At 64.0% G+C, this 22,290-nt stretch overlaps 1 protein-coding gene across 22 annotated transcripts in view; it reads right to left on the bottom strand.

Annotated features, from left to right (window-relative positions):
• Fmnl1 (formin like 1) overlaps positions 1-22,290 on the bottom strand; it is a 33,540-nt gene continuing 11,250 nt past the window's right edge. For 2 of the 22 annotated variants that reach the window (XM_087202267.1, XM_087202264.1), the window contains exons 2-27: positions 10,737-10,820; positions 9,638-9,794; positions 9,021-9,094; positions 8,808-8,891; positions 8,452-8,577; positions 7,510-7,641; positions 7,135-7,243; positions 6,849-6,925; positions 6,647-6,740; positions 5,993-6,067; positions 5,785-5,895; positions 4,873-5,022; positions 4,552-4,653; positions 4,341-4,470; positions 3,767-4,039; positions 3,555-3,679; positions 3,059-3,261; positions 2,611-2,845; positions 2,467-2,535; positions 1,786-1,866; positions 1,589-1,718; positions 1,298-1,461; positions 1,108-1,209; positions 925-1,020; positions 705-825; positions 1-315 (exon numbers count right to left, since the gene is read on the bottom strand). In XM_087202267.1, coding sequence (XP_087058393.1) covers positions 212-315; positions 705-825; positions 925-1,020; positions 1,108-1,209; positions 1,298-1,461; positions 1,589-1,718; positions 1,786-1,866; positions 2,467-2,535; positions 2,611-2,845; positions 3,059-3,261; positions 3,555-3,679; positions 3,767-4,039; positions 4,341-4,470; positions 4,552-4,653; positions 4,873-5,022; positions 5,785-5,895; positions 5,993-6,067; positions 6,647-6,740; positions 6,849-6,925; positions 7,135-7,243; positions 7,510-7,641; positions 8,452-8,577; positions 8,808-8,891; positions 9,021-9,094; positions 9,638-9,794; positions 10,737-10,771 — 3,159 coding nt within the window. In that variant the 5' untranslated portion in view covers positions 10,772-10,820 and the 3' untranslated portion in view covers positions 1-211. Of the gene's footprint in view, positions 316-479; positions 577-704; positions 826-924; positions 1,021-1,107; positions 1,210-1,297; positions 1,462-1,588; positions 1,719-1,785; positions 1,867-2,466; positions 2,536-2,610; positions 2,846-3,058; positions 3,262-3,554; positions 3,680-3,766; positions 4,040-4,340; positions 4,471-4,551; positions 4,654-4,872; positions 5,023-5,784; positions 5,896-5,992; positions 6,068-6,646; positions 6,741-6,848; positions 6,926-7,134; positions 7,244-7,509; positions 7,642-8,270; positions 8,289-8,451; positions 8,578-8,807; positions 8,892-9,020; positions 9,795-10,736; positions 10,821-13,800; positions 14,016-15,030; positions 16,011-16,136; positions 16,195-16,287; positions 16,449-16,611; positions 17,101-22,290 lie in introns of those variants that run through there. The other 20 variants (XM_087202262.1, XM_087202259.1, XM_087202270.1 and 17 more) reach the window with 19 other exon arrangements.

The raw sequence follows: 22,290 nt of genomic DNA, 5'->3' as shown, positions 1-22,290 counted from the left end.
TATTATGCAAACACCTTTATTAATCTCTTATAAAAATAAGGTTCAGGGAGAGTCCTGGGGTCAGGGGCCCAGGCCGGCAACATGGCCTTGAAAGTCACAGGCCAGGCTCCTGCTGAGTATGGCTGTCTCAGGGCTGAGATGCTTGAGCAGCGTTTGAGGTTACAGCCGTCCTCAAGCCCCCAGCCCTCAGCATCTACCTGCAACCGGGCATCTACAGGGCGAGGTCAGCGGTGACTTGCAGGGGCGGAACCGGGGGACGACGGCGAGCACTGCGTCGACCCGCGTCCGCACGGATGTAGGGCTGATTCCGTAGATCTGGAGTGGAGCAAGGAGGGGCTCAGGAGCTGCCCAGGCCAGGCCAGGGTCCCTGCAGGACCGGGCTGCATGCTCTGGAGAGGGCGCTGCACGTTGGCCAACCCGTGTGTCTGGCACACGCTGGCCAGGACAGGCTCGGGCTCTGCTCCCAGGCCACCAGGTACCTGGGCTACAGGGGCAGCTCCTCCCCAAGGCTGGCCTCACAGAGGAGCCGGGACGTCCGCTTGCCCGTGCGGGCCGTGAAGGGCGCTGTCTTGAGCACTGAGGCATGAGGCACAGACAGAAAAAAGGACAGAAGAACAGACGGTAGCAGGAGGCAGTGAGGCCAGCAAAGCCTGCAGAGGGGAGCGCAGCACAGCCCTGGGCGCTGCCCGTGCCACCTGGCCCACCTGTGATGATGTCCTCGATGGCACCGTCACGGTCACTCTCGTAGACGAGCGGCTCCTTCTGCTGCTTCCGCTTCAGCTCTGAAATGAGGTCCATCTGCTGGCGCCGCGCCCTGGGTGGAGACTGGGGGCCTCCAGGGTCAGGACCGACACCTCTTCCAGTCCCCATCCCTCCCCGACCCCACAGAACAGTGAGGGGTGCCACACCCCGGCCCAGGCCCACCTTGGGCACAGGGGCCTCTCCCCGGCCTGGGGTGTCCAGCCCCGCCTCCTGTGCAGCCGCTGCTTTCTTCCACTGCTCCACCTCCTGCTCTGCTTTCTAGGGCCAGAGCCATGGGGTGAGGGTGGCCCCTGCTGCCCCTCCAGGGACCTGCAGGGCCCCAGCCATCCTCAGCCCTCTGCACACCTTGTAGGCTTTGGTGAAGCGGCTGAAGAGGCAGAAGAACACGGCGGGGGGCGTGGTCTTGGGGTTCTCTCCGAAGTACTCCACCACGGAGTCATAGGCCTCCTGCAAGCCCGGCTGTCACCACCAGCCAAGAGCCTCCAGCCCTGGGCTGTGGCCTCAGCCCACCCTGCCCCTGCGCCCGGCCTCCCACCTGTGCCGTCCTGCTGTCAGCCAGCAGCTTATCCATGGTGGGCGAGTTGGCCCTCAGGAACTCCTTGAGCACCGTGCAGTCATCCTGCCGCACAAACTCCCGCTGCGCCACCTCCAGGCCCCGCTGCAGGCTGCGCACATCAGCTAGGACGCTGTCCAGGGACACTGAGGGGCAGCGTGCAGTCGGATCCGCTCCTGCCCACTGCACCCCAGGCTTCCCTGTTTCTCCCAATCCATGCCACCCAGGGCCCAGGACCCAGCCCCCACCCACCAAGGACCTGGGTTCTACTACCTGTGCCCGCCTTGTCCAGGAAGTGCAGGTCGCTGTGGAAGCAGGACAGCTGCGGGTACTTCTCGCCAATGACCTTCACCAGGTAATGCAGCAGTGTCTGCTTGCGATCCGTGGACTTCATCTCCAGCAACTGTGCAGGGGCCTTCGTCAGCCACCGGCCAGGGCCGGCCCGCTTCCCGGGCCAGGCCCCTCCTTACCGTGTCCAGGCTCTGCAGCCGGAAGCCATAGGCTGCCCCTCGCTTGCTGCTGTTCATGTAGTTACCAAAGGCCAGGACGATCTGCGAGGGCCAGGGTAAGACTCAGCAGGGAACCAGGGCTGGGGGAGCCTCCGAAGTGCACACTGCACAGGAGCAACAAGCCCTGCACACTCAACCCCACTGTGCTCAGAGCTGACCCCTGACACGCGTCCAGGATCCCATGCGTGCAGGGCAACGTCGTGGCACATCTGGTTTTGTCCTGTGCTGGTCCAAACCAGAACTAACATTCCCTCCCAGGCCATGAGGTCGCTGCCTTGGAACAGCAGTCTCTATCCAGGCGTGGCGGGGCACACCTGTAATCCCAGCGCCTGGGAGGCGGAGGCAGGAGGATGGCCAGTTAGAGCCCAGCCTGAGCAGTTTAGCAGTTTAGCGAGACATGGTCTCAGAAGAAAAACTTTTAAAAGGGGCTGAGGAGGCAGTTCAGGCTCAGAAGCCCCATGTTCCATCTCCAATCAACAAAATGAGGACCTGCACCGTCCCGGGACCTCCCGGACAGCACCCCGAGGCGCCTCCTCAGCAGTGGGAGCCTTCTCTCTACTGCACCCTGGCTGATGGGGCCTGGTCCCTGTCACTCCCAGGACGGGCACAATGGCCACAGCCTGACCCCTTGCGGGCGCTCACCTCCAGAATCTGGCGTAGTTTGTCGGAGGACTTGATAGACATGGAGGCCGCGATGACAGCGTTCAACTGCTGGAGGAAGGAAGGGGCGGGAAGTGCGTCAGAGCCCCGCTCCCCTGGCGACCCCTCCGCTGCCCCGACACCCACCGGCATGAGCAGCTGGGCCGTGTCCAGGAAGCTGCCCAGGAAGCTGAGCGTGGCCATGCGCTCAGGCAGGCGAGGGATGCGGCTGAAGCGCAGCATGAAGCAGTCTTCCTCCGACAGCTCCTCCAGCGGCCGCCGCTCCCGCTCAAAGCGGGCAATGAGGCTGCGCTCATACTCCGTGGGCAGGAAGCGGGTCAGCAGCTCCAGGAAGTCCAGCCCCAGAGCCTGCAGGTCGTACCTGTGTGGAGAGAGAAGGAGGTGCTGCTCCCGACTGCACCTCTCTGCGGACTAGACAGACGGCGGTTAGCGCTCAGGCGACAGAGGCAGGAGCCCGGCCCTCCAGGTCAGTACCAGATGCCAGCTGTGAACCCTCAGCTAGAGCCGGCCACTGAGCAAGGCAACAGGAGCGGGGACCTCGGGTCTGGAGGGGCCAGCCAGGCCGCACACTCACGTCTCAATGGCCTGGCAGATGCGGTCGGCACCCAGGTTGCCCTTGCGCAGGGTGATGGCCAGGTTCTTGGCCCGGTTGGCCTCAATGAGCGTGGCCTGGCTAGGACCCTTCTGTGTGGCTCTACCCTTAAGGGCGCTGAGGTCCAGGCTAGGACCCTGCGACTTGGTCTTGAACTGCTCCTCGAAGTCACTCATGTCCAGTTCCTGCGCCAAAGATGGGCAGGGCTGGGCTGGCCCTCTCGGCAGTGCACCGTGCTTGCAGCCAGAGCCACCAGCCTGCCCCTGACAGCACCAGCAGAGACAAACCAGCAAAGCCCAGGACCCTCCCAGAGTGAGCAGGAAAAGCCTGAGGGACCACAGGAGCCGGAGGACCCAGCCCAGCTTCCGCCCTCTCCGCCTCCGGAGAGCTGATGGGGCCAGCGGAGGGGGCAGGGAGCTGAGGCCCGAGCCCTGGCACCCACACCTGGGACTCACACCCGCCCGGTCCCGCCTCTCACCTGCAGCACCTTCTCGTCGTCAAGCTCAGTGAAGACGGTGCCGGAGATCTGGCTGGGGTTCAGAGCCACCCAGTTCAGCAGCGGCATCCGGAACTTGGTCTGCACGGGCTTCCTGGCCTTCACGCCTGGGCAGGGGCGGTCAGCGTGGGGGGACTGAGGGGGGGGGCCGGGGGGCCGGGGGAGCGGGGACCCGCGGAGTCTGCTCCACTCACCCAGGCCGGTCTCTGCACCCGGCCCACCCGGGGCGTCCGGGAGGCTTCCAGGAGGCGGTGGCGGCGGCGGCACCAGCCCCTCGGTCACGGGAGGGGGCGGGGGCGGCGGCGGCGGGGGCGGCGGCGGCACCAGCCCCTCGGTCACGGGAGGGGGCAGAGGCGGCGCGGGCGGGGGCTCCGGGCCTCCCGGGAGAGGCGGCGCTTCCGGCGGGGGAGGGGGTCCGGGTGGCGGCAGCGGCAGCGGCGGGGTCCGCGCTGCTCCTGGCGACGACTCTGCGGGGCGCCGGGCGTCAACTTCCTGCACCTGCGCGGCTGCTGGAGCCACCCCGCTCCCGCCGGAGACGCCCCCAGGCCCCTCCCAGGTCCGAGCTCCTCAGACGCCCCTAGCGCCCCTCCCGGGTCCTGACCCCCCAAAAGACGCCCCATGCCCGCTCCTGGGCCCCGAAGCCCCCAGGTCTCCTCCTGGGACCGGACCCCTCCCTCCCCAGGTCTCTCGGGTGCCGAAACTCCCGGGTCCCCACGTCCGTCCCGTCCAGGGTCCCCCAGACGCCCAGCCCTGGCAGCGCCTGCGCACCTGGGCGGGGGGGCCCGGCCGGCGCCCCGAGAGTTGCAGCAACCTGCAGAAGCCCCTGCGCCTCCAGCTCCCCCAGCTTCAGCTCCAGCGCCGAAGGCGCGTGCGCGGGGAGCGCCTCGCCCACCCGCTCCTGCGGCGGGACACACGGGTCAGGGCCTCAGCGCAGCGCGGGACGCCCCTCCCTCTCCCCGTCCCGCGGCCCGCCGCGCACCCGCCGCGTCTCCAGCTCCTTGCGCGCCTGGCTCAGCTGCTTCTCCAGCTCAGCGATCTTGGCCATGGACTCGTTCTCCGCGTCCCGCAGCCGCTCCGTCAGCTGCGACACCGGCACAGGGTGAGCGGGGGGGGGGGGGGGGGGCTGGCCGGTGCCAAGGAGGCCGAGCCATGGCCAGCGGGGGGGGGGGGGGTGACGCCGCGGCGGGAAGACGGGCAGGGGCTGGCGAGCTGGCGCATCCTGTCCCTCGGCGTTCCCCTTGGCGGCCCTGAGCACAGGTGAGCCCTGACGCTCCGGGTGTGGGCTCTCACCGTGCCTCACCTGCGTCGTTTGCTCCTGCAGCTCTTCCATGTGCTCCAGCAGGGCGTTCTTGGTTTCCGTGTCCTCTAGCAGCGCGCTTACGTCGAAGACATTGTCCAGGTAGGCCTGGATCTGCACCCGCAGCTTGTCGCTCTCCGTGAGCCGGAGCCTCTGTCCCCAAAGCAGGAGTGGGTGGAGTTCACGGGGACCCAAAGGAAGAGGCCTGAACCCCGGCCTGCGTCTTTCGCTTTTCAGTGAGATATTTACGTGCAGTAAAACCCACCACGTTAAAGCACGCGGTTTGTTATCCTCAAGGTCACGGGGCCACCACTGCTGTCAAATCCGGGAATGTCTTCATCACCCCAGAAAGAAGCCTGCACCATCAGCAGCCACATCCACCCCTCCCTCCCAGCGCCTGGCGACCACTGCTCCCCCTTCTGTGTCTCAGGGTTCATCCATCCTGCACACTGCCTATCGTGAAGCCATCACACATGGAGGTCGCTCAGTGTGACATTCTCGAAGTGCACACTGGCACAGCCTGCCTCAGCCCCAGCTCCAGCCCTTCCTTCTGCTGTGCAGGAAAAGCCTGCCTGCTCTTCCCCTGTATCAATCTGGCTTCCAAAGGCCAGGCTCCTCCAGGAAACCTCAGGCCGCAGACCTCAGTGTGAGCGGGCTCCTCGTTATGCACTGGGGACAGCGACCATAACTAGAGAACTGGGAGCTATCACATGCAGGCGCTGTTCCGCACTTCGCTCACCGAAACCCTGAGGCTCCTGTTTGACAGATGGGGAACCTGAGCCTTCAAGGAGCAGCCTAGCCACAGGCTTGGGGACTCGGAAGCAGCATGGCCAGGATTTGAGTCCAGGCCTTCCAGCCCCTTGGCCGTACTGTGCAGTGGCTCAGGGCGCTGGGTATGAGGGGTGTGAGGCTCACCTCCAGGTCCAGGTCCAGGCCCAGGTTCGTGAACTCGTATTGCAGGAAGACTCGGAAGTTCATGTTCTCCACCGAGTGCACCACGATGTTGATGAACTGCATGCAGGCCACCTAGGGCCAGGACACGGCACCTCGATGCCTCCACCCCACACATCCGCTCTCCCTCCCAGCAGCCAGCCCAGCCCCTCTGCTCAGTGGCCCCGCTCACCATGAAGTCGATGTTGCTGTCCTCCTTGTGGAAATATTCCATCAGCCTTTCAAAGCGGTGCTGCTCCCCGCACACCTGCGGAGGGGCCATGGCACTCAGAGGAGCTGGTGACGCCCCGCTAAGCCATCACTTGGCTACCCACCACCCCTGTGCCTCCACAGGCTCCTGAACAGCTGGTGCTAAGTCAGCTCCCATCACTCTTCCTCACATTCCGTTCAATGGTCTCCTACCACAGACCTGGACTCACAAGCTCGTGTCTCTCGCCCACACTCCTACTCCAGGGCCTTTGCACTTGCTGCCACACCCAGTCCCCTGCCTCCCTCCCCCCTGTACTCAAGTCTCACCTCCTCAATGAGGCCTGTGCTGACCACCCTGCACCCTGCTCCCCCTCCTGGCAGCCTGTCCTTTCCCCTGGGGTATGCATCACTTTCTATCACGTTATGGTGTCTGCTTATTTACTGCGTTATTGTTCGTCTTCCCTGCCTCTCTGAGGCACAGCAGCCCCCGGAAAACACTGGTTAAAGAGATGAGCACACCCAGCCCCTCCCATCAGGGCCCTGCCTGCTGGCCTGGCCCAGGGCCTCCCGAGGCCCCTCCTCTCAGAACGCCCCACCCCACTGTGCTCGGGACTCCAGGAGGACTGGGCTGCAGTACCTCTTTGAAGTTGTCGAACGCCGAGAGGATGATGTCGTGCCCTCCCCGCACCAGGCACACGGCTGCCAGGAGCTCCAGCACGAGAGCCTTGGTTCTGGGGAAAGAGGGGCCGTGGGTCTGGGAATGGGCAGGCGCCATACAAGGCACAGAGGAGAAGCACCCGACCACAGAGGGCAGAGCAGCCAAGGGGCCTGGGCCGCACCTGGGGCTGTTGTTGTTGAGGCTCAGCGCGATCTCGTTGACGCAGGCTGGATGGTTCATGACGAGGCTGAAGCCAGACTGGGGGCAGAGGCCAGCTTAGGAAGTGCTTCACGGCCAGTCCCAGCCACACCCTAACCCCACCTTCTAAATCTGCGGGTTCCAACCCGGTGCCCTGTGTGCACCCCTGTGAAGCTCGTCGCACCCCAGCCGGGCCGGGGACCCGCCTGGAGCAGCCCAGACCGGGCGCCCAGGGGGAAACGGGGCGGAGAGGGAGCCCCACCGCCCACCTGGTAGTTCATGATGGCGCGCAGGCACATGATGCACACGTGGACGTCGTCCTTCTGGCTGACGAGGCGCGAACCTCGCAGCGTCTTCCTGCTGTGCACGGGGGTCAGCCTGGGTGCAGGGAGGCGGCAGGGTCACGCACAGGCCTCCCGCCCGCTGTCCCCGCCCACAGCACCAGGGCGCCTTCCTCGGACCAGGCTGGCACGGGGCGGGCGGGAGCAGCGGCCCTCAGGCCCTGGGCATCAGGGACCGGACGCTGCCAGGCGGTGAGGCCCTTCGGCAGCGAGGCCAGTCACACCCGGAGGGCTCCCGGCAGGGGGCGCCCGCAGCCCGCCCCGAGCGGCTCCTGCTGCCTGCTTCCTAGCCGGCGGCCTCACCTCCCTGTGGCCCTTTCTCCACGTCTCCGACGGGAATGCAGAGAACCTTCCTGGTGGGGTCGCAAGGACCAGGAAATGAAGCAGCTCGGTGCCTGGCCCCCAGGAAGTACTGAGCGAGCGTGCTCAGTTATTCTTGGCCAAAAACAGGTTTGCTATTTTTACTTTTGCAGAAGGGGCAGCTGTGACTTCCACACATCAGTCCCCTTGACAATTCCACCAGGTTTCCAACAAACTGGGAGGCCCGCCTCACCCACCAAGTGCCCCTCGCCCACCACGCGGGCCTCTCCCAGCGTGGCTCGGACGCTCGGAGGTGCCCTTCTCGTGCTGCCCCCTGGGGTAGGCATCCTTCCCCGCTCGACCGTGTCCAGTGTCACCTCTCCTGGGAGCTGTCCCGATGCCCTGGGGCATGCCCAGCCCCTCCTCAGAGCCACCAGCCTGCCACACTGAACGTCCCCTCACTAGACTGGGCACCTGGCACATATCTAATTCGTGGTAAACCCTAAAAAATGTTTGGTGAATGGATGAACAAAAAAAAAACACTGGAAGTGTCTGGGGCTTAACATGGCAGTTCATACCCCAGAGCCAGGGCTGGGAGTTGGGGTCCACATGGGGCTCAAGGGCCACCCCCTTACTCCCAGACGTGTCCACAGCAGCAGAACCTGGGATCAGCAGAACGCAGGGGTCAACCAAACGCCCCGTCCAACCCGCCACCCCCCTGGCGCCTGCCAGGCATGCATCTGCCCTGGGGGGGGGCTACATACCGGGGAGAAGGGGGACACCTGGAGGCCGCATGGAGAAAAGAGGGGGTTAGATTGGCACAAGAGGGCCCCAGGCCCCCGAGCCCTTCCTCATTGCAGGCACCCCTAGATCTGGCCCCGAAGGCTCCTGACTCCAACCCTCCTCCCACCAGCAGCTGCAGTACTCTGCCCCAGCCCCACAGACCTGACGGTCAGGTGGCGACTCCGTGCCACCGAGGGGGGCGGCCCCTTGCTGAGGTCCTCCACCGACTGCTCCAGGGGCTTGCTCTTCTCGCTCTTCTCCCCACTGTCCGTACTCTCCACGTCGTACCTGGAGACAGGACACAGGGAGCTTGAAGGCCAGCACAGAGGGGACCCCCAGAAACGGGGCAGGAACTGTGTCCTGGCTCCGTCCCTCCCATCAGAGAAGGCCTGCAGGAAGAGGCACTGCCAAGCCTGAGCACCACCAGGCTGGGCACCCAGCAGGGGCAGGGGTGATGTGCAGGGATGCCTGGGCCTGGGCTCGGGGGGCGGTGGAAGGGTTGGGGTGAGGGGGCTTACGTGACAGAGCACTGAGCAAAGGCCAAGTACTCGAGGAGCACATCCAGGCCACGGTTCTCCTTGTTGAGGAACTCCTGCACCCACCTGCAGGGCAGGACACCCCAAGTCCAGGGTAGCCACCAGCATGCCCACCTCAAGGACCCCATGGTGCTGAGGGACATCCAGGCTCAGAGCCCCACAGCCCAGCCGGGGGGACATCGGGCCTGCTCTCACCCAATGTGGTTGGTCCTCAGGGAGGTCTCCAGCTCCCGAAGCACCTGCGTGGACTCCTGGCTGCGCCTCTTAAACTGGGGGTGGAACAGGAAGCCCGGTGGGCAGAGCCTCCACAGGCCCCCAAATCCTGGGGCCGCAGCCAGCACCCCCACCCCCCAAAACATGTGGCCTTTCACACCTGCCCAGCTGAATGGCACAGTACCGTGTGCTCCTGGGCACAGACGTGAGGGAGCCGACACGGTGCTGCACACACACACAGGGAGGCCACACACCCCCATGCAGACACATGGGGCACGTGCATGTGCACATGCTCCAACACAAACACTCCAGCCCGCACAGAGCACCTGGATACAAACGCGGTACTCGCACACCCATACATGGACACATGGGGTACACACACCCACACACATGTCCACAAACAACCAGGTGTATACACAGCACACACAAGCATTTGTGGACATGGGTGCGCACACAAAGGCACACGGCAGCCCTGTGTCAGCAAACCCAGGGCTCCCTCAGGGCCCTACAGCGCACATGTGCACACTCAGGCACCCACTCAAGCCTATACACAGCGACCTGAGGGCCAGGGGGAGGCCCAGATGAGGGGACAGAAATACCCCCAGGTTGGACATCCAGTCCGCTGCGACCTTGCGGCCGACCCCCCCAACATCGAGGTAGCTCTTCAGTTTCTGGATGTAGGCTTCGGGGGGGTTCTTGACTTGAAACCGCTCCTGCGGAGGTGGACAGGTGGGCAGCGGGCCGGGCAGAGCTGCCCTAAGGGGGAAAGACCAGCCCCCACTGAGGTCTCTTCTGCTCCAACCCGGCCTCAGGCCGTCCTAAGCTCCTGGGCCCAGGCCTAAGGAGCCACAGGCAGGGGAGACCCCAGCCAGTCCAGCCAGTCCCCGCCTCTGCACTGTGGCCTTGGAAGCCCAGGCTCTACTCTGCCTGCGGTGGAATAGCAGGGTGGGAGGGGCTGGTCCAGCCAGCAGGTGGCGCCCTCTCCCCTGCCCGGACCAGAGCAAGAAGGACTGCCGAGGCCCGGCTTCCTGCAGACTCAGCACCCTTGCCTGGGTTGCATCCAGTCCACAGGGTGGACACCTGTGTGCCCCCGCTCAGACAGAGGCCCCTCGCATGTGCCCAGCCGTTCCCCCTGCTGCCCCAGGCTCTGAGTCCCTGCCCCATGTGCCCCTTCCACAGCCCGAGCCTCTGCCCGCTGGCCTTGCCTGCCAGCTCCTCCCATCACTTCCATTAGCCCGAGCTCTGCCAGGCCCCAGGGGAGGTCCTGCTCCCGCCTCCCCACCCTGGAGCCCATGCATGCCAGCCCCTCCTTGCCCACCCAGGGCAGCGTCTTCCCCACGGGGCCATGGGGCAGCCGGGTGGACCCAGGCCTTCCAGGTGGATGGGCTTCCGGGCCAGGGTCTCCTCTGGCTGGCCTGGGGCTGCTGCCAGACTGCATCTCCTGGAATCCACCAGGAAAGGACAGGGCTCCTGCCTCCTCCCTTGGGGGCCGAGCCCAGCCCAGGGCTGTGTCAGGAGAGGCTGCCGGGCATAGCGAGGGGAGGGTGCCTTGGCCCAGCCCTGTGGGCCCCCAGGACAGACCCACCCTGCTCACGACACCCAGGTCTGGGGCAGCCACGCCAGGCGAGGCCTTGGGCCACACGGAGGTGCTGCTTCCCCTGGCAGCATCCGAGGGAGGGCGGCAGCTGAGTGCAGTACCTGGTCGCAGATGAGCTCCCACTTCTTCTCGTCATCGTACTGGCTCAGCAGCTGCACCTTATCCGGGGGCAGGTTCATGCAGTTCTGGGGGCCAAAGTGGGGATCTTGAGCCTGGGGGGCCCCGCAGCATGGGGCATCTCTGGGGCCCCACTACACTTCCAAGTATCACAGGAGATAAGTGGCATTACCCAGAGAAACCGAGGCCCGAACGGCACCTTCCCCAGGGTCTGACAGCCGGAAGGGGCCCGGGGCTTGACTCCAAGTCCAACTGGACAGTGTCGCCCCACGCCTGCTGTGAGCCAGATGCTCTCATTCCCTGGGGACCCCAGGCTCCCCCAGCCCCGTGCTCCCCATCTTCAATATGGGGCATCAGCTGTCCCCAACCAAGGGGGCGCTGACCCGGACCCATCGCCAGCCAGCCCACGTGGCAGCAGCTGGGCTGTTCCTAGTGCCACCAGGCACCCGCAAACCTCTCCCGAGGAGGCGACACAGCCTCCTTCGTCCTCCCACCCCTCCTTCCTGTCTTTCCAAGAAATGAGGGGAGGCAAGTGGGGTGGGAGCTCCAGGCAGGGTGGCACGGCCCCGAGGTCCCCAGCCTGGTCTGTGCTGCTGTGCCCCAGGCTGGGGAAGCGCTGGAGCTGCCTGGGCCACAGTGTCATCCCCACAGGCCAGGTGCCAGGCAAGCCCGGCACTATGGGGTCAACCAGGTGCCACCAGCATTCCAGACCCCCAGAACCCCAGTTCAGCAAGTCTCCCAACAGACGCAGAATTCAAGGCCAGTTCACCGCAGCTCAGCCAGCCCAGGTTCACTCCAAAACACAGTTCTCTCCCTCAGAGGCCCGCAGAGGGTGTGGGAGCCACCAGATCCCAAGCCCAGAGCTGGGGAGGCTGCCATCCCCAACTGAGCCACAGCTGGAGCAGGGAGCGACCACACCCATCCACGACTCAGCCACCCAGCTTCCTCTCTGGTGGGTGCTGAGCCTAGATCTGGGGCTCTGACCAGACCTCTCCCCCAAATCACTGCTGGAGCCAGCTCAGAAAACAGGAAGCTGGTGTCCCGCCCCCCTTGCCTAAGCTTCTGGCCAGGCCGCTCCAGAGGTGAAGCTGCCCACCCCAGACTCCAGCCAGCTGGGGCGGGGTGCATCATGCCTGTCCCTCACTGCCAAAGCGAGCTGGGCGGGGAAACTGACAGGCCTCATCCGCCACCCCTCAGGCACATGGGGCGCTCTGCACTCTGTGTGGGGGCCTGGAGGCCCCACCTCTGTCCCCTCTGTGCCATCCTCACCACGGAGGTGCGGAGAGTCGGGCCAAAGGAAGAAGTGAGGCCGAAGGCAGGCCAGGACACAGAGCCAGGACACAGAGGACAGGGCTGGGGGTCGGCTGGGCTTCAGGCGGCCACTTCAGGGTGGGGGACCCTTCCAGCCCTCACTCACCCCACCGAGACCCGCTGGCTCTGGGAAAGCCCAGCAGCACCTCTGGCCACGTCCGTGACCACCACAGTCAAGGCGGCCAGCTCCCTGGGCCGCTCTGTGCCACCCTCACAGCTGTTGCTGGCACCGTCATCCACTGTGCCCACTCCACAGAGCGGGCACTGGTCTCCACGGCGACTGCCCCAGGTTATGAGGCCTGGGACAGCCATAGCCCGGCCCTGCTCCGAGAGGCCTGCACACCTGCCTAGCAGCAGCGAGGGCCAGGGGCACATGCCAGCCTGCCAGACATGCTAAATTTAGACTCAGAAATCAGAAGGAGCTCTGACGGCACTGAGCGCTAATTAGCAGCTGCTCCTTGACTGTGCCTGTGTCCACCAAGGTGATGGGCACTCCAGGGAGAAGGAGCGGAGGCAGGAGGTGCCACACGTCACGGGGGTGAGGCAGCATCCTCGGAAAACAGGAGCAGAGCCCAGGCCAGGGCCCTCAGTGTGGACATGGCACCACGGGACAGGAAGGACAAGCAGTCCGGGAGCCCTGTCCTGGGGCAGCTGTGATAGCAGCAGCTGGAGCAGGGCGTGAAGCTCCAGGCCCTGGTTCACCTGGCAGAGCATCTCAGAGCCCTCTGTGGAACTGGTGCGGAGCCTGCCTCAGCCTCCCAGGGCCCAGAGACAAGGTGGGGGGGGGGGGCAGTTGTGGTTCGGCAGGGTGATGTCATGCGACCAACACTAGGAAGATGCAGCTCCAATGAGGGGCACAGGCAAGGGGCCCACAGAGGACCCGAGGCAGGACGGGGGAATGATGTGAAAACGTGCAGGTAGACAGGCCTGCATCCAGGGCTTGGCCAATAGCAATGGACCCTGCGCCCCCAGGCTCTGTGACCCACGAGTGGGACTCATCTTTCCGGGTAAGGCCGAGAAATGGAGCCGACCCCTAGATCTTCCTGTGAGAACGTGCAGGACCACGGTCCTCCATCCACGCCCCACCTTCCGGATGCAGAGGGACTCGGCCTCCGGTCTCACCACAGCCCCTGCCCTGGATGCCGCCCGATCGACTTCTGAGGCCACATCTGGACAGGGCCACACCCTGCAGTTTCACTTTGAATCTCGGCAGAACCTGCATCCCAAACCAGCAGCCCACTTTCTCCCCAGGGTCAAGTCCTTCCAGCCCCAGGCTGGCCCCCAGTTTGGACCCCAATCCCAGGGTCAGGAGGCCCCATGGGTCCCCAGCCCTTCCCCTCCTCAGTGGGCTCCCAGCCTGGCTCTCACGCCCTCAGGGAAATCTCTAGAAACAATTAGTCGCTTCCCTTGCGCCCTCCTGGAGCTCTGTGAGCAACCCCAGGATCAGAGGAGGCTGTGGGGTAACCCCGCCTGAGGCAGGTGTGAGACCGCACAGCAGGGACTGGAGCAAACAGAGCGCAGCCAAGCCACCAGGCACGGCCACAAAATGCAAGCTGGCCAGAGAACGAGAAGGGCAGCCATCCACACTCCCAAGCCCGCCCCCGCTGGGCTGGGCCCACACAAGCGCCTCATGTCCGTTAACTGCTGTAAACCTCAATGACACGCATGCCAAGTGGATGCCATCATAACCTCATTTCACAAAGGGAAACTGAGGCACGCAGAGCTTAAGTCACTTGCCCGGCTTCCTCAGAAGAAAAGGTTGCAGGACAGTGGGAAGCGGAGGTCCTGGCCCCTCGGGGGGTCTTCTGCAGACAGCCCGGCCCCAGGGCCCCCATCTGAGGAACCAGGACCAGCCGGTGCCACTTCCTGCCACCAGCACCCTGCACTTCCTGTTGTTCCCCACACCGAGCTCTTACTCACTGGGGAACCCCACCCCCAGCAACCCTGTGTCGGGGGAAGTGGAGGCTCCCCACCCCCACATGTGCACAGGGCGCCGTTAGCCACCGTGCCACACCCTGCTGGAGAGGTGGCCCCGTTCCCCAGCTCCCCAGGGTTTCCGGCCACCAGGCAGCACTGGGCCTAGGCCTCCCTGGGGCTGACCTGCACAGTGCCTGCAGCTCTGTGGGCTCCTGGGGACACAGGGCCACCCCAGAGGTCTTATAAGGGATGGGGACGGGTGAGGCAGGACCCCCACAGGGAGAGAGCCAGGTCAGCTCCTCTTCCTCGAGGTGGAGAGCTCTGCTGATGCTCACTCCGCAGGAGGCACCGCGCTGAGCACCCCACGCAATCCCATCACTCAGAGCCCGAGCAGCGTGTCCCTCAGTATTCTCTTTCATGGGGAGCAAAGCACAGGCTTGGACAGGTTCAGTAACTTGCCCAAGGTTACACTGGTAGTAAGTGGTAAAGAAATTCAGGCCCCAAAATCAACCCTCAAATCCAGAACCCTTCCGTGCCTCTGAGCAACCCCGGCCCCTCGAGGCAGGAGCCCAAACCACCCTCCAGAACTCTGTGTTCCCAGGAAAGATGCAGAAGCGGCCCAGCCCCACCTGCTCCTGTTCGTCTCACCCAGCATGCTGCCAACTGCCCCAGATGTCCCTGTGAATCATGCCCAGCACAACCCTGGTCCTGCCTCTGTCCAGCCCAGCATCTGGCTGCAGGGCCTAGCCCTCTGCCATCCTTCGAGGCAGGAGGCCCAGGGCCTGAGCACCCCACGGCCACACACCCCCAACCCCACCCAGCCCACCCCAGCGAGGAGCTGGCCAAAGGGCTCCCTCTGCCACAGCCAGCCAGGCCCAAAGGAGACCCTGCTCTTCACCTAGCCCCAGGGATGGGGACAGACACTCAGGGCCACACCCACGCTGCCTGGCCATGGGCACAATAGGGCGGTGCTCCCCAGTGGCTCAGGCCCTTCGGGGACATCATCCCGAGACCCTCTGCCGCGGCAGATCGGCTCCTCCCCAGCTGTACCCGTGCACTCCAGCAGCTGAGAGAAGGTGCACCACAGTCTGCCCAGGAAGGGCGGCACGGCCTGGACCACACCCAGCCTGGGCTGGCTAGCGGGTGCTCCCACCAGCAGCACCCCATCCTCAGCAGCAGCCGGCCCTCTGCATGGTTGCTAAGGCAGCAGCTGCACACCCTGGCTCAGCCTGCTTTCCTCCCACCCCACATAAAGCAGGGGCTCCCTCTCTCCCACAGCCTTCTTGGAAAGGGGGTGCCCCACGGTGGCTCCTGAACAGGAAGAGGGCTCCCCACACCTCCCCCATCCACAGCCAGGAGAGGAGGGGCAGTCTGGGTGTCAGGGTGCTGTTCCACCGGGCAGAAAAGGGGGCCAAGGAAGAGGTCCCCTGGGTGCCCCGGGCAAAGGCCAGGCTGTCACCCAGGGTGGGTGGAGGTAGAGGGCCAGGCCCTAGAGAGGGGGCCCTGGGCTGGGCTCTGCCTGCCTCACTCACACCAGGCTCCTGGGGACCTCAGGGGCCCAGGGTGCTACTGCCCTGGGTTTCTCTCCAGTCACCACTCCTCTCTCCAAGAAGCACCCCTAAATTCCTCCCTGAGCCTCTCTTCAAGGGCTCCTGTGGCACCCACAGCAGATGGGGCCGGTCTCCGCCATAGCGCCAGTCACGTCCCACAAGCCAGCGGTGCGGCAGGACCTGAATTCTGGCCTTTCCACCTCTCAGCCATTCACAAGGCTCCTCCTCATCGGCGTCCATAACAGGGAGCAGCCTGGACCTCTCCCCAAAGCTCACCGCGCCACCTATGCCCCAGCAAGACTGTGGGGGTCTGGGACCCACCACCACCAACACAGGCTGCCCGGTGCCCTGCCTGCCCACCCAGTCCAGCACTGCCAAGGTATGGTCTGGAGAAGGGACAGAGGTGGAGGGGCACATGGCGGCCGGATGTGAGCCCCAGGGCCACACAGGAGCCTTCCCAGGAAGAGTCCTGTCCCACCCCACCTCCTCTGGGAGGGGACAGTGGCCACAGTCCCAGGAACTGAGGACACTGCCCTTTGGGGCCATGCAGAGGCCCAGCAACCAGCTGGTGGGAAGGGAAATGCGGAGAGGGGCTCCCTGTCACACCTGGCTCCCTTGGGTCCTCTCCTCGAGCCTGAGGACAGCCTGGCCTCATTGTCACCACCTGTGAGCAGCCAAGGAGGGCAGAGCCAGCTGGGACCCCCGCGGCCGGCGAGGGAAGGGAGAAGAGCCCCCTGCCCCACCTCAAGGTTCCGACCTCCAAACCCAGCTGACTGCTCCAGGCGCCCTGCCCTGGCCCGGACTCCAGACCCCAACTCCCCTCAGGTGACAGTGGCACCGGCGGGGGCGACTCTGCTCCGCCGCAAGTGCAGGGCGAACCCCGACCGCCCTTGCCAGCTTCAGCCCTGGGCACGGGGAGGGGACACAACCCCCCCACACACACGCGACACACACACGACACACACACGCGACACCCCGCCCCAGCAGCCAGGCCCGCACCGAGCACCCGGAGGCTCTCCGAACCCCGCCTGCCCGCCCGATCGCCGCGGGAAGTTGGGGACCGCGCCGCACCCCTACTCACCAGCGCGCGCGAGAATCGCTCCTCCAGCTCCCCGGCCGCGGGCATCGGCTGCCGGGCGCGGGGCGCCGCGGGGCCCACGGGGGGCTCGGCGCTGCCGGCCGCGTTGCCCATGGCGGCCCCCGCCCGTCTGGAGCCGCGCAGAGCCAGCGTCGGGCGAAGCGGGGCCCGGGGGAAGTCGGGGCGGCCGGGCCGGGCGCCGGCGGGGGCAGGAAGGGCCCCCCCCCCAGGCGCACGACAGCGGGGGCGGGGACAGCGGGGCCGGGAGGGGACGACTCCTGGGCGCGGGTTGTGGGGTGCAGTGGGGGAGGGGCGCAGGCGCGGGGTGCAGTGGGCAGCGGCGCATGGGGCGCCGTACCGGGGGCTGCCAGCGGGCGTGGCCGGGGCGCGGAGTGCGGGGCGCGGGGCGGGGGTCCCGCGCCCATGGCGCCGGATAGGAGGAGGCGCGGCCCGGCCGCTGCACCTGCCGCCCGCGAGGCGCCCCCGGGTCCTAGAACCGCACCCCTCGGCAGCCGGGAGCGGGGCGCGGCCGCGCCGGGCTGGGGCGGGGGCCTCCGAGCGGAAGCTTCCACACTCGCGAGCGCGCGCGTTGTCCCGGGCGGAGGAGAGGACCCCCTTCCGGGCCCCGCCCGACCCTCTCCTCCCAGGGCGCCATCTGCAGCCGGAGCCCCTGGGGTGCGGCGGGAGCCGGGCCAGCGAGACCCTCGGCGCCCGTGCCCCGCCGTCAGCCGTGGGCGGCCGGGAGGAGCGCAGCGAGGCCTGAGGGTCAGCCCGGCTGCCGCAGCAGTGGGCAGGGCCTCGGGCGCCACGACCCCCGCCGTCTGCGTTCGGCCGGGGGTGATGCCCTCGTCGGGTGGGAGGCGGGCACAGCCCTGCGCCTCCTCGCAGAGTCCGCCGCCTGCCCTTCTCCTTCGCACTCTCCGCGGACCCTGAGGGCCAGGTCTACACCGCACGGCGCTGGAGACGCAGACTCTGCGTGCCCCGAGGCCCCTCAAGCTCAGCACCCCCCTCGGGCGGGAACCAGAGCTGGGAATTTCGGGCCGCCTGTGTGGGCCGGAAGCTGCCCTCTGCCACAGCCGCTGCACCCGGGTGAGCAGGAGCCTGGCCCTGTTCCCCGCCCTGCGGGGACGGGGCGGGGGTCCAGGCAAGACTCCCCTGGGCCTGCTCGGAAGCGGGCGCCTTGCCCTTGGGGCCCTGCCCTTGAGATTAGCCAGGATCTCTTTCGGTGTCTCATTTCAGGAACTGAGCCCCTGGTTCCCCAATGGCAGCGTCTTTTTCAGTCCCACAGCAGCGCGTCCCAGCTCCGGCCGTGTGCCCAGCCTGTGCCCGAGGGGACCCCCGTCCTGGGCTGCTCCGAGGCGGCAGCCGGCCAGCTTCCCCGCCCAGCGCGTCTCTGGGGACGGGGCGGGCGAGCGAAGGTCAGAGCCGCCCCCTGGCTGGCCAGACCCCGGCGGACAGGAGGCCAGGCCCACTCGCACTCTGCACGCCCGAAAGGCCAGCCCTGGCCAGGCCGGGATTCCCGGGAAGGACGCAGTGGGTCACGGCCTGTTAAATCAGGTCGACCTGCAGAACCGTCCCTCCATCCGGTCCTCGGGCATCGGAGGAGGCGCCGGGGCCAGGGTGGGACCAATGCTCGGGTCTGTGCTGCCCTCTTCCGGGGACAGGCGGTATGACCGCCAAGACAAGGCCGGCTTCCCGGGAGGCTGGACGGCTGGCGAGAGCGGGGTGACATTTCTGCGCTGTTGTCACCTTGCCTCACCGCGGATGGAGGGGTGTGCCCTGAGCAGGTTTCCCCAGGAATCTCACTCGCGTCCTCCCTCTCACATTACTCGGTAGCTGTCTCTCTAAAAAGTGAAAAGAGGCCTGGCATAGCACATGCCTGTAATTCTAATGCTCTGGGAGGCTGAGGCAGGAGGGTCCTGAGTCCAGCCTGGGCAACTTAGGGAGAACTTGTCTCAAAATAAAAATACATATTTTTAAAAGGGCTAGAGAGGGGCCGGGGATTTAGCTCCGTGGTTCCACCGCCTGCCTTGCAAGGTGAGGACACGAGTTTGATTCCTGGTACCAAAAACAAAAAACAAAAAAACCAAAAAGGGCTAGAGAGGACTCCAGAAAGAGTGGCTGCTATCAGGAAATCAACCAATAACAAACGCTGGTGGGGCTGTGGGAAAAAAGGAACCCTGCTCCACTGCTGGTGGGAGTGCAGACTGGGGCAAGCACTGCGGAAATCAGTGCGGAGACACCTCAAAGAGCTAGAGCTAGAGGTCCCATTCGACCCACCTATTCCCGTCCCAAAAGAATTAAAAGCACCTTACCACAGCGATGTATGTATACCCATGTTTATAGCAGCAGAGTTTGTAATGGCTAAAAGTTGGAAACAGCCCAAGTGCCATCAACTGGTGAATGGATAAAGAAGACGTGGGTTTGGGGCTGGGGATGTAGCTCAGTGGTTCCACCACCTGCCTCACAAGCGCAAGGACCAAAGTTTGATCCCTGGTACCAAAAAAAAGATGATGTGGGGGTTTTTATACAGTGGAGTACTACTGTGCCATAAAGAAGGATGAGCTTGAGACATTTCTAGCTACGGGGATGCCCCTTGAGACCGTACTCTTAAGTGAGAAAAATCGGACACACCTGTTTAAACACCACATTGCTTCTCTGGTGTGAGAAACCGAAAGTGGAAATAAGAACCAAAATGCATAATAGATATTGGGAAATGGGAAGAAAATGTCCAAAGGAGGAGGGGAACAAGGGAGAGGGAAGGAAGGAAGGGACAAGGCAACAAGAAAATAGAAGGAAAACTGGAAACAAAGCTTTTGTAAATGAGGAGGGGAAGCGGAGTCGGAAGAGGGCAATGGGAAAGGGGAATCGGGGTGCGTCACACACAGGTGCAGGTGCAGGCTCCCTGTGATGAGGGTGACCACTGTGTATGTCTAAAATGTACCAACGAAGGCTTTGCTTCCAAAACCAGGGCTGGAGATGTAGCTCAGTGGGTGAGTCCTGGGTTCAATCCCAGGAAAAGAGAGGCAGGCAGGGGAAGGGGCTGCACCCCTTGGGGCTGGTTGTGGCGGCTCATTCTTGTGGTCTCAGCCACTTGGGAGGCTGAAGCAGAAGGACACAGCAAGTCTGAGGCCAGCCTGGGCAACTCAAGACCCCGTCTCAAAATAAAGAAAGCAGAGCCACGGACGCGCTCAGCATCCCCTGGGTTCAGTCCCCAGTACAACAAAACAATGAGCAACGTAAATGAATAGAGGCAGCAGAATCAGCGTCTTCCTACAGGGGCCCGGGCACACACGCAGTGCCTGTGTGACTGTACCTTGCTGCTCTCTCCTGCTGCCCCGTCTGGCACTGTGAGTGTCCCTGGCTGTCACAGGTCACCTCTCTGCCCCCCTGTGGGTGTTGAGGTTGTGTCAGCCTTTGTTACTACCAACGATGGTGCCTACAAGAAATATCTTGGTAAACGTGTCTGTTCACGCTTTTGTGTGCATCGGAAAGATACATTTACAAACATGATACTGCTAGGCCAAAGGTTACATGGTTTTAAGTTCTGGTAATCAGACTTGCCCTCTAAAGACCTGCAGTGTGCAGCCCCGGCAGTGGAATGGCCCCTGTCTCCCTGCCTCCCCACACTCACCCGAGTGGCAAGCCTGCGGGCACAGGGGCCTCTGCGGCCCAGGGCGCGGAGCTGTCCCTTCCGTGGACTATGGGGGCTGGCGTTGTCCCCAGCCCTACGTCCCAGCTCGGTCTCGGGAAGGGCTTGCTACGCTGGATGCGGCAGAGGCTCAGCTGGGACACAAGTTCAAGCCCAGCCTGGACAAGTTATCGACACTGACTCAAAATAAAAAATTTAAAGAGCCATGGATTCAGCTCAGTGCTAAGGCCCTGGGTTCAACCTCCAGTACCAGAAAAGAATGAAAAGTGTTCGCTAAACCAAATGCAGGGAAGAGTCCTGCACGGTGGCAGATATGGGGAGGAGGTGGCGGTTGGGGCTGAGCCGGCCTCAAGAGCTGCCAGTGCTCCCAGCCAGAGCCACCACCTCCTGCAGGTCCTCCCAGAATTCCCAGGCCCACTCCCCCATCTCTGCATGCCTGAAATGGCCAGAGCTGGAAAACAACCAGGACCCGCTGCTGGACCCGCTAAGCCGTGGTCACTGGGAGAGCGCTGCAGTGGAGGTGACGTGTCTGCCTACTGTGCCATGTGAGGCCACTGGCCACACACAGCTGCTGAGTATTCAAAATGTCACTAGTAGCTAGGGCAGTGGCACACGTGTAATCCAGCACCCTGGGAGGCTGAGGCAGCAAGACCGCCAATTTTGTTTCTTTTGTTTTTTGGTACTGGGAATCGAACTTAGGACCTCACATATGCCGGGCAGGAGCTGTGCCGCTGAGCTACATCCCTGGCCCTACTTGAAGGACTTCGGATCCAGCTGTCCTTTTATAAACCAATAAATTTGTTACTATGCTTTTATTTGGTACCGGGGATCAAACTTGTTACTATGCTTTACTAAACAAAACAAAGGCCTAAAATTACAAGGCAGCAAGGCGGCTCCAGGCAGAAGCCAGGCCTGCAAAGACCTGGTGTTGCTGCAGGAGCATCGTGCAGGACCATGGTGTGGGGCATGTCTGGGAACCTGGGGCTGAGAACAGAGAGGAGCCCAGTGTCCTCAGTGAGGCAGGAGTGGCCACGAGAGACATCCCCTCGGGGAACGGAGGAGGGGAAGGGAGACGGAAGACCAGTGGCCAGCCCTTCCCAACCACAAACCAGGAAGAAGGGGCAGAGCAGGGAGAGACTTTCGGGGAGAAGATGGCCGGGATGGAAAGTCAGCTGGAGAGACGGCAGGGTCACTGTGGGCAGACAGGGGTGAAGGGGGAGACTAGCAGCTCTGGTCAGCAGCAGCAGGGCAGGGCTCAGTGTGCCCCACCCTGTGTAGAGGAGCAGCAGAGCCTGGAGCGTTCGAAGACTGTAGTCCAGCAAGGTCCCACCCAGAGACAAGGACAGGGTGGGCAGCCCCCCTGGAGCCCAGGGCTCTGAGGACAGGACCCTGAGTGCACCCCACAGCCACCTCCTGCAGGACTTCGAGGGGCGGGCAGAGACCGGGACCTTCCGGGAGGCAGCAGGCAAGAGGGCAGGATGGGACGGAGTCTTGGGGTGCCCCAGCGGCCTCAGGAATGCTTTCAACAGCAGCTGCTGGGATTTGGGGCCAGAGGAGGAGGAAAGAGGCAGAGCATAGGTCACCAGAGCGCAATTCACTGGGCCCTAACCGGCATGAAAACGTGGCTGGTGCTGGAGACTGAGCTCAAGCTTTGCCCATGCTAGAAGAGTGAGTTCTCCACCACTGAGTTGCACTCCGACCCTTTAAAAAACATATTTTTTTTTGGTAGCAGGGATCAAACTCATTATTACCACTGAGACAAGGTCTCACTAAGTTGCCCAAGCTAGCCTCAAACTTGTGATCCTCCTGCCTCAGCCTCACAAGTAGCTGTGATTACACATAAATGCCACTCCACCAGCTAAAATCTGATTTTTTGGACAAACAACTTGGATGAATCCTGAGGTTCAGGGGTTCTGTGAACCCCTTGAGGTGAAGAATCCCACCTACCGTTCAGATTCCCAAGGATTCCTAGCCTGAATCTGTGCACAAAGAGACACCAGATAGCCGGCTATGGTGGCTCACGCTTTTCA

The sequence above is a fragment of the Heterocephalus glaber genome, unplaced genomic scaffold (genome assembly GCF_053883595.1).
Source record: "Heterocephalus glaber isolate CG9 unplaced genomic scaffold, H.glaber_assembly_v1.0 deba00001773, whole genome shotgun sequence".
Classification (NCBI taxonomy): Eukaryota; Metazoa; Chordata; class Mammalia; order Rodentia; family Bathyergidae; genus Heterocephalus; species Heterocephalus glaber.
Note: the sequence above shows the minus strand (reverse complement) of the source record. Positions and strands in the feature narration are given on the sequence as shown.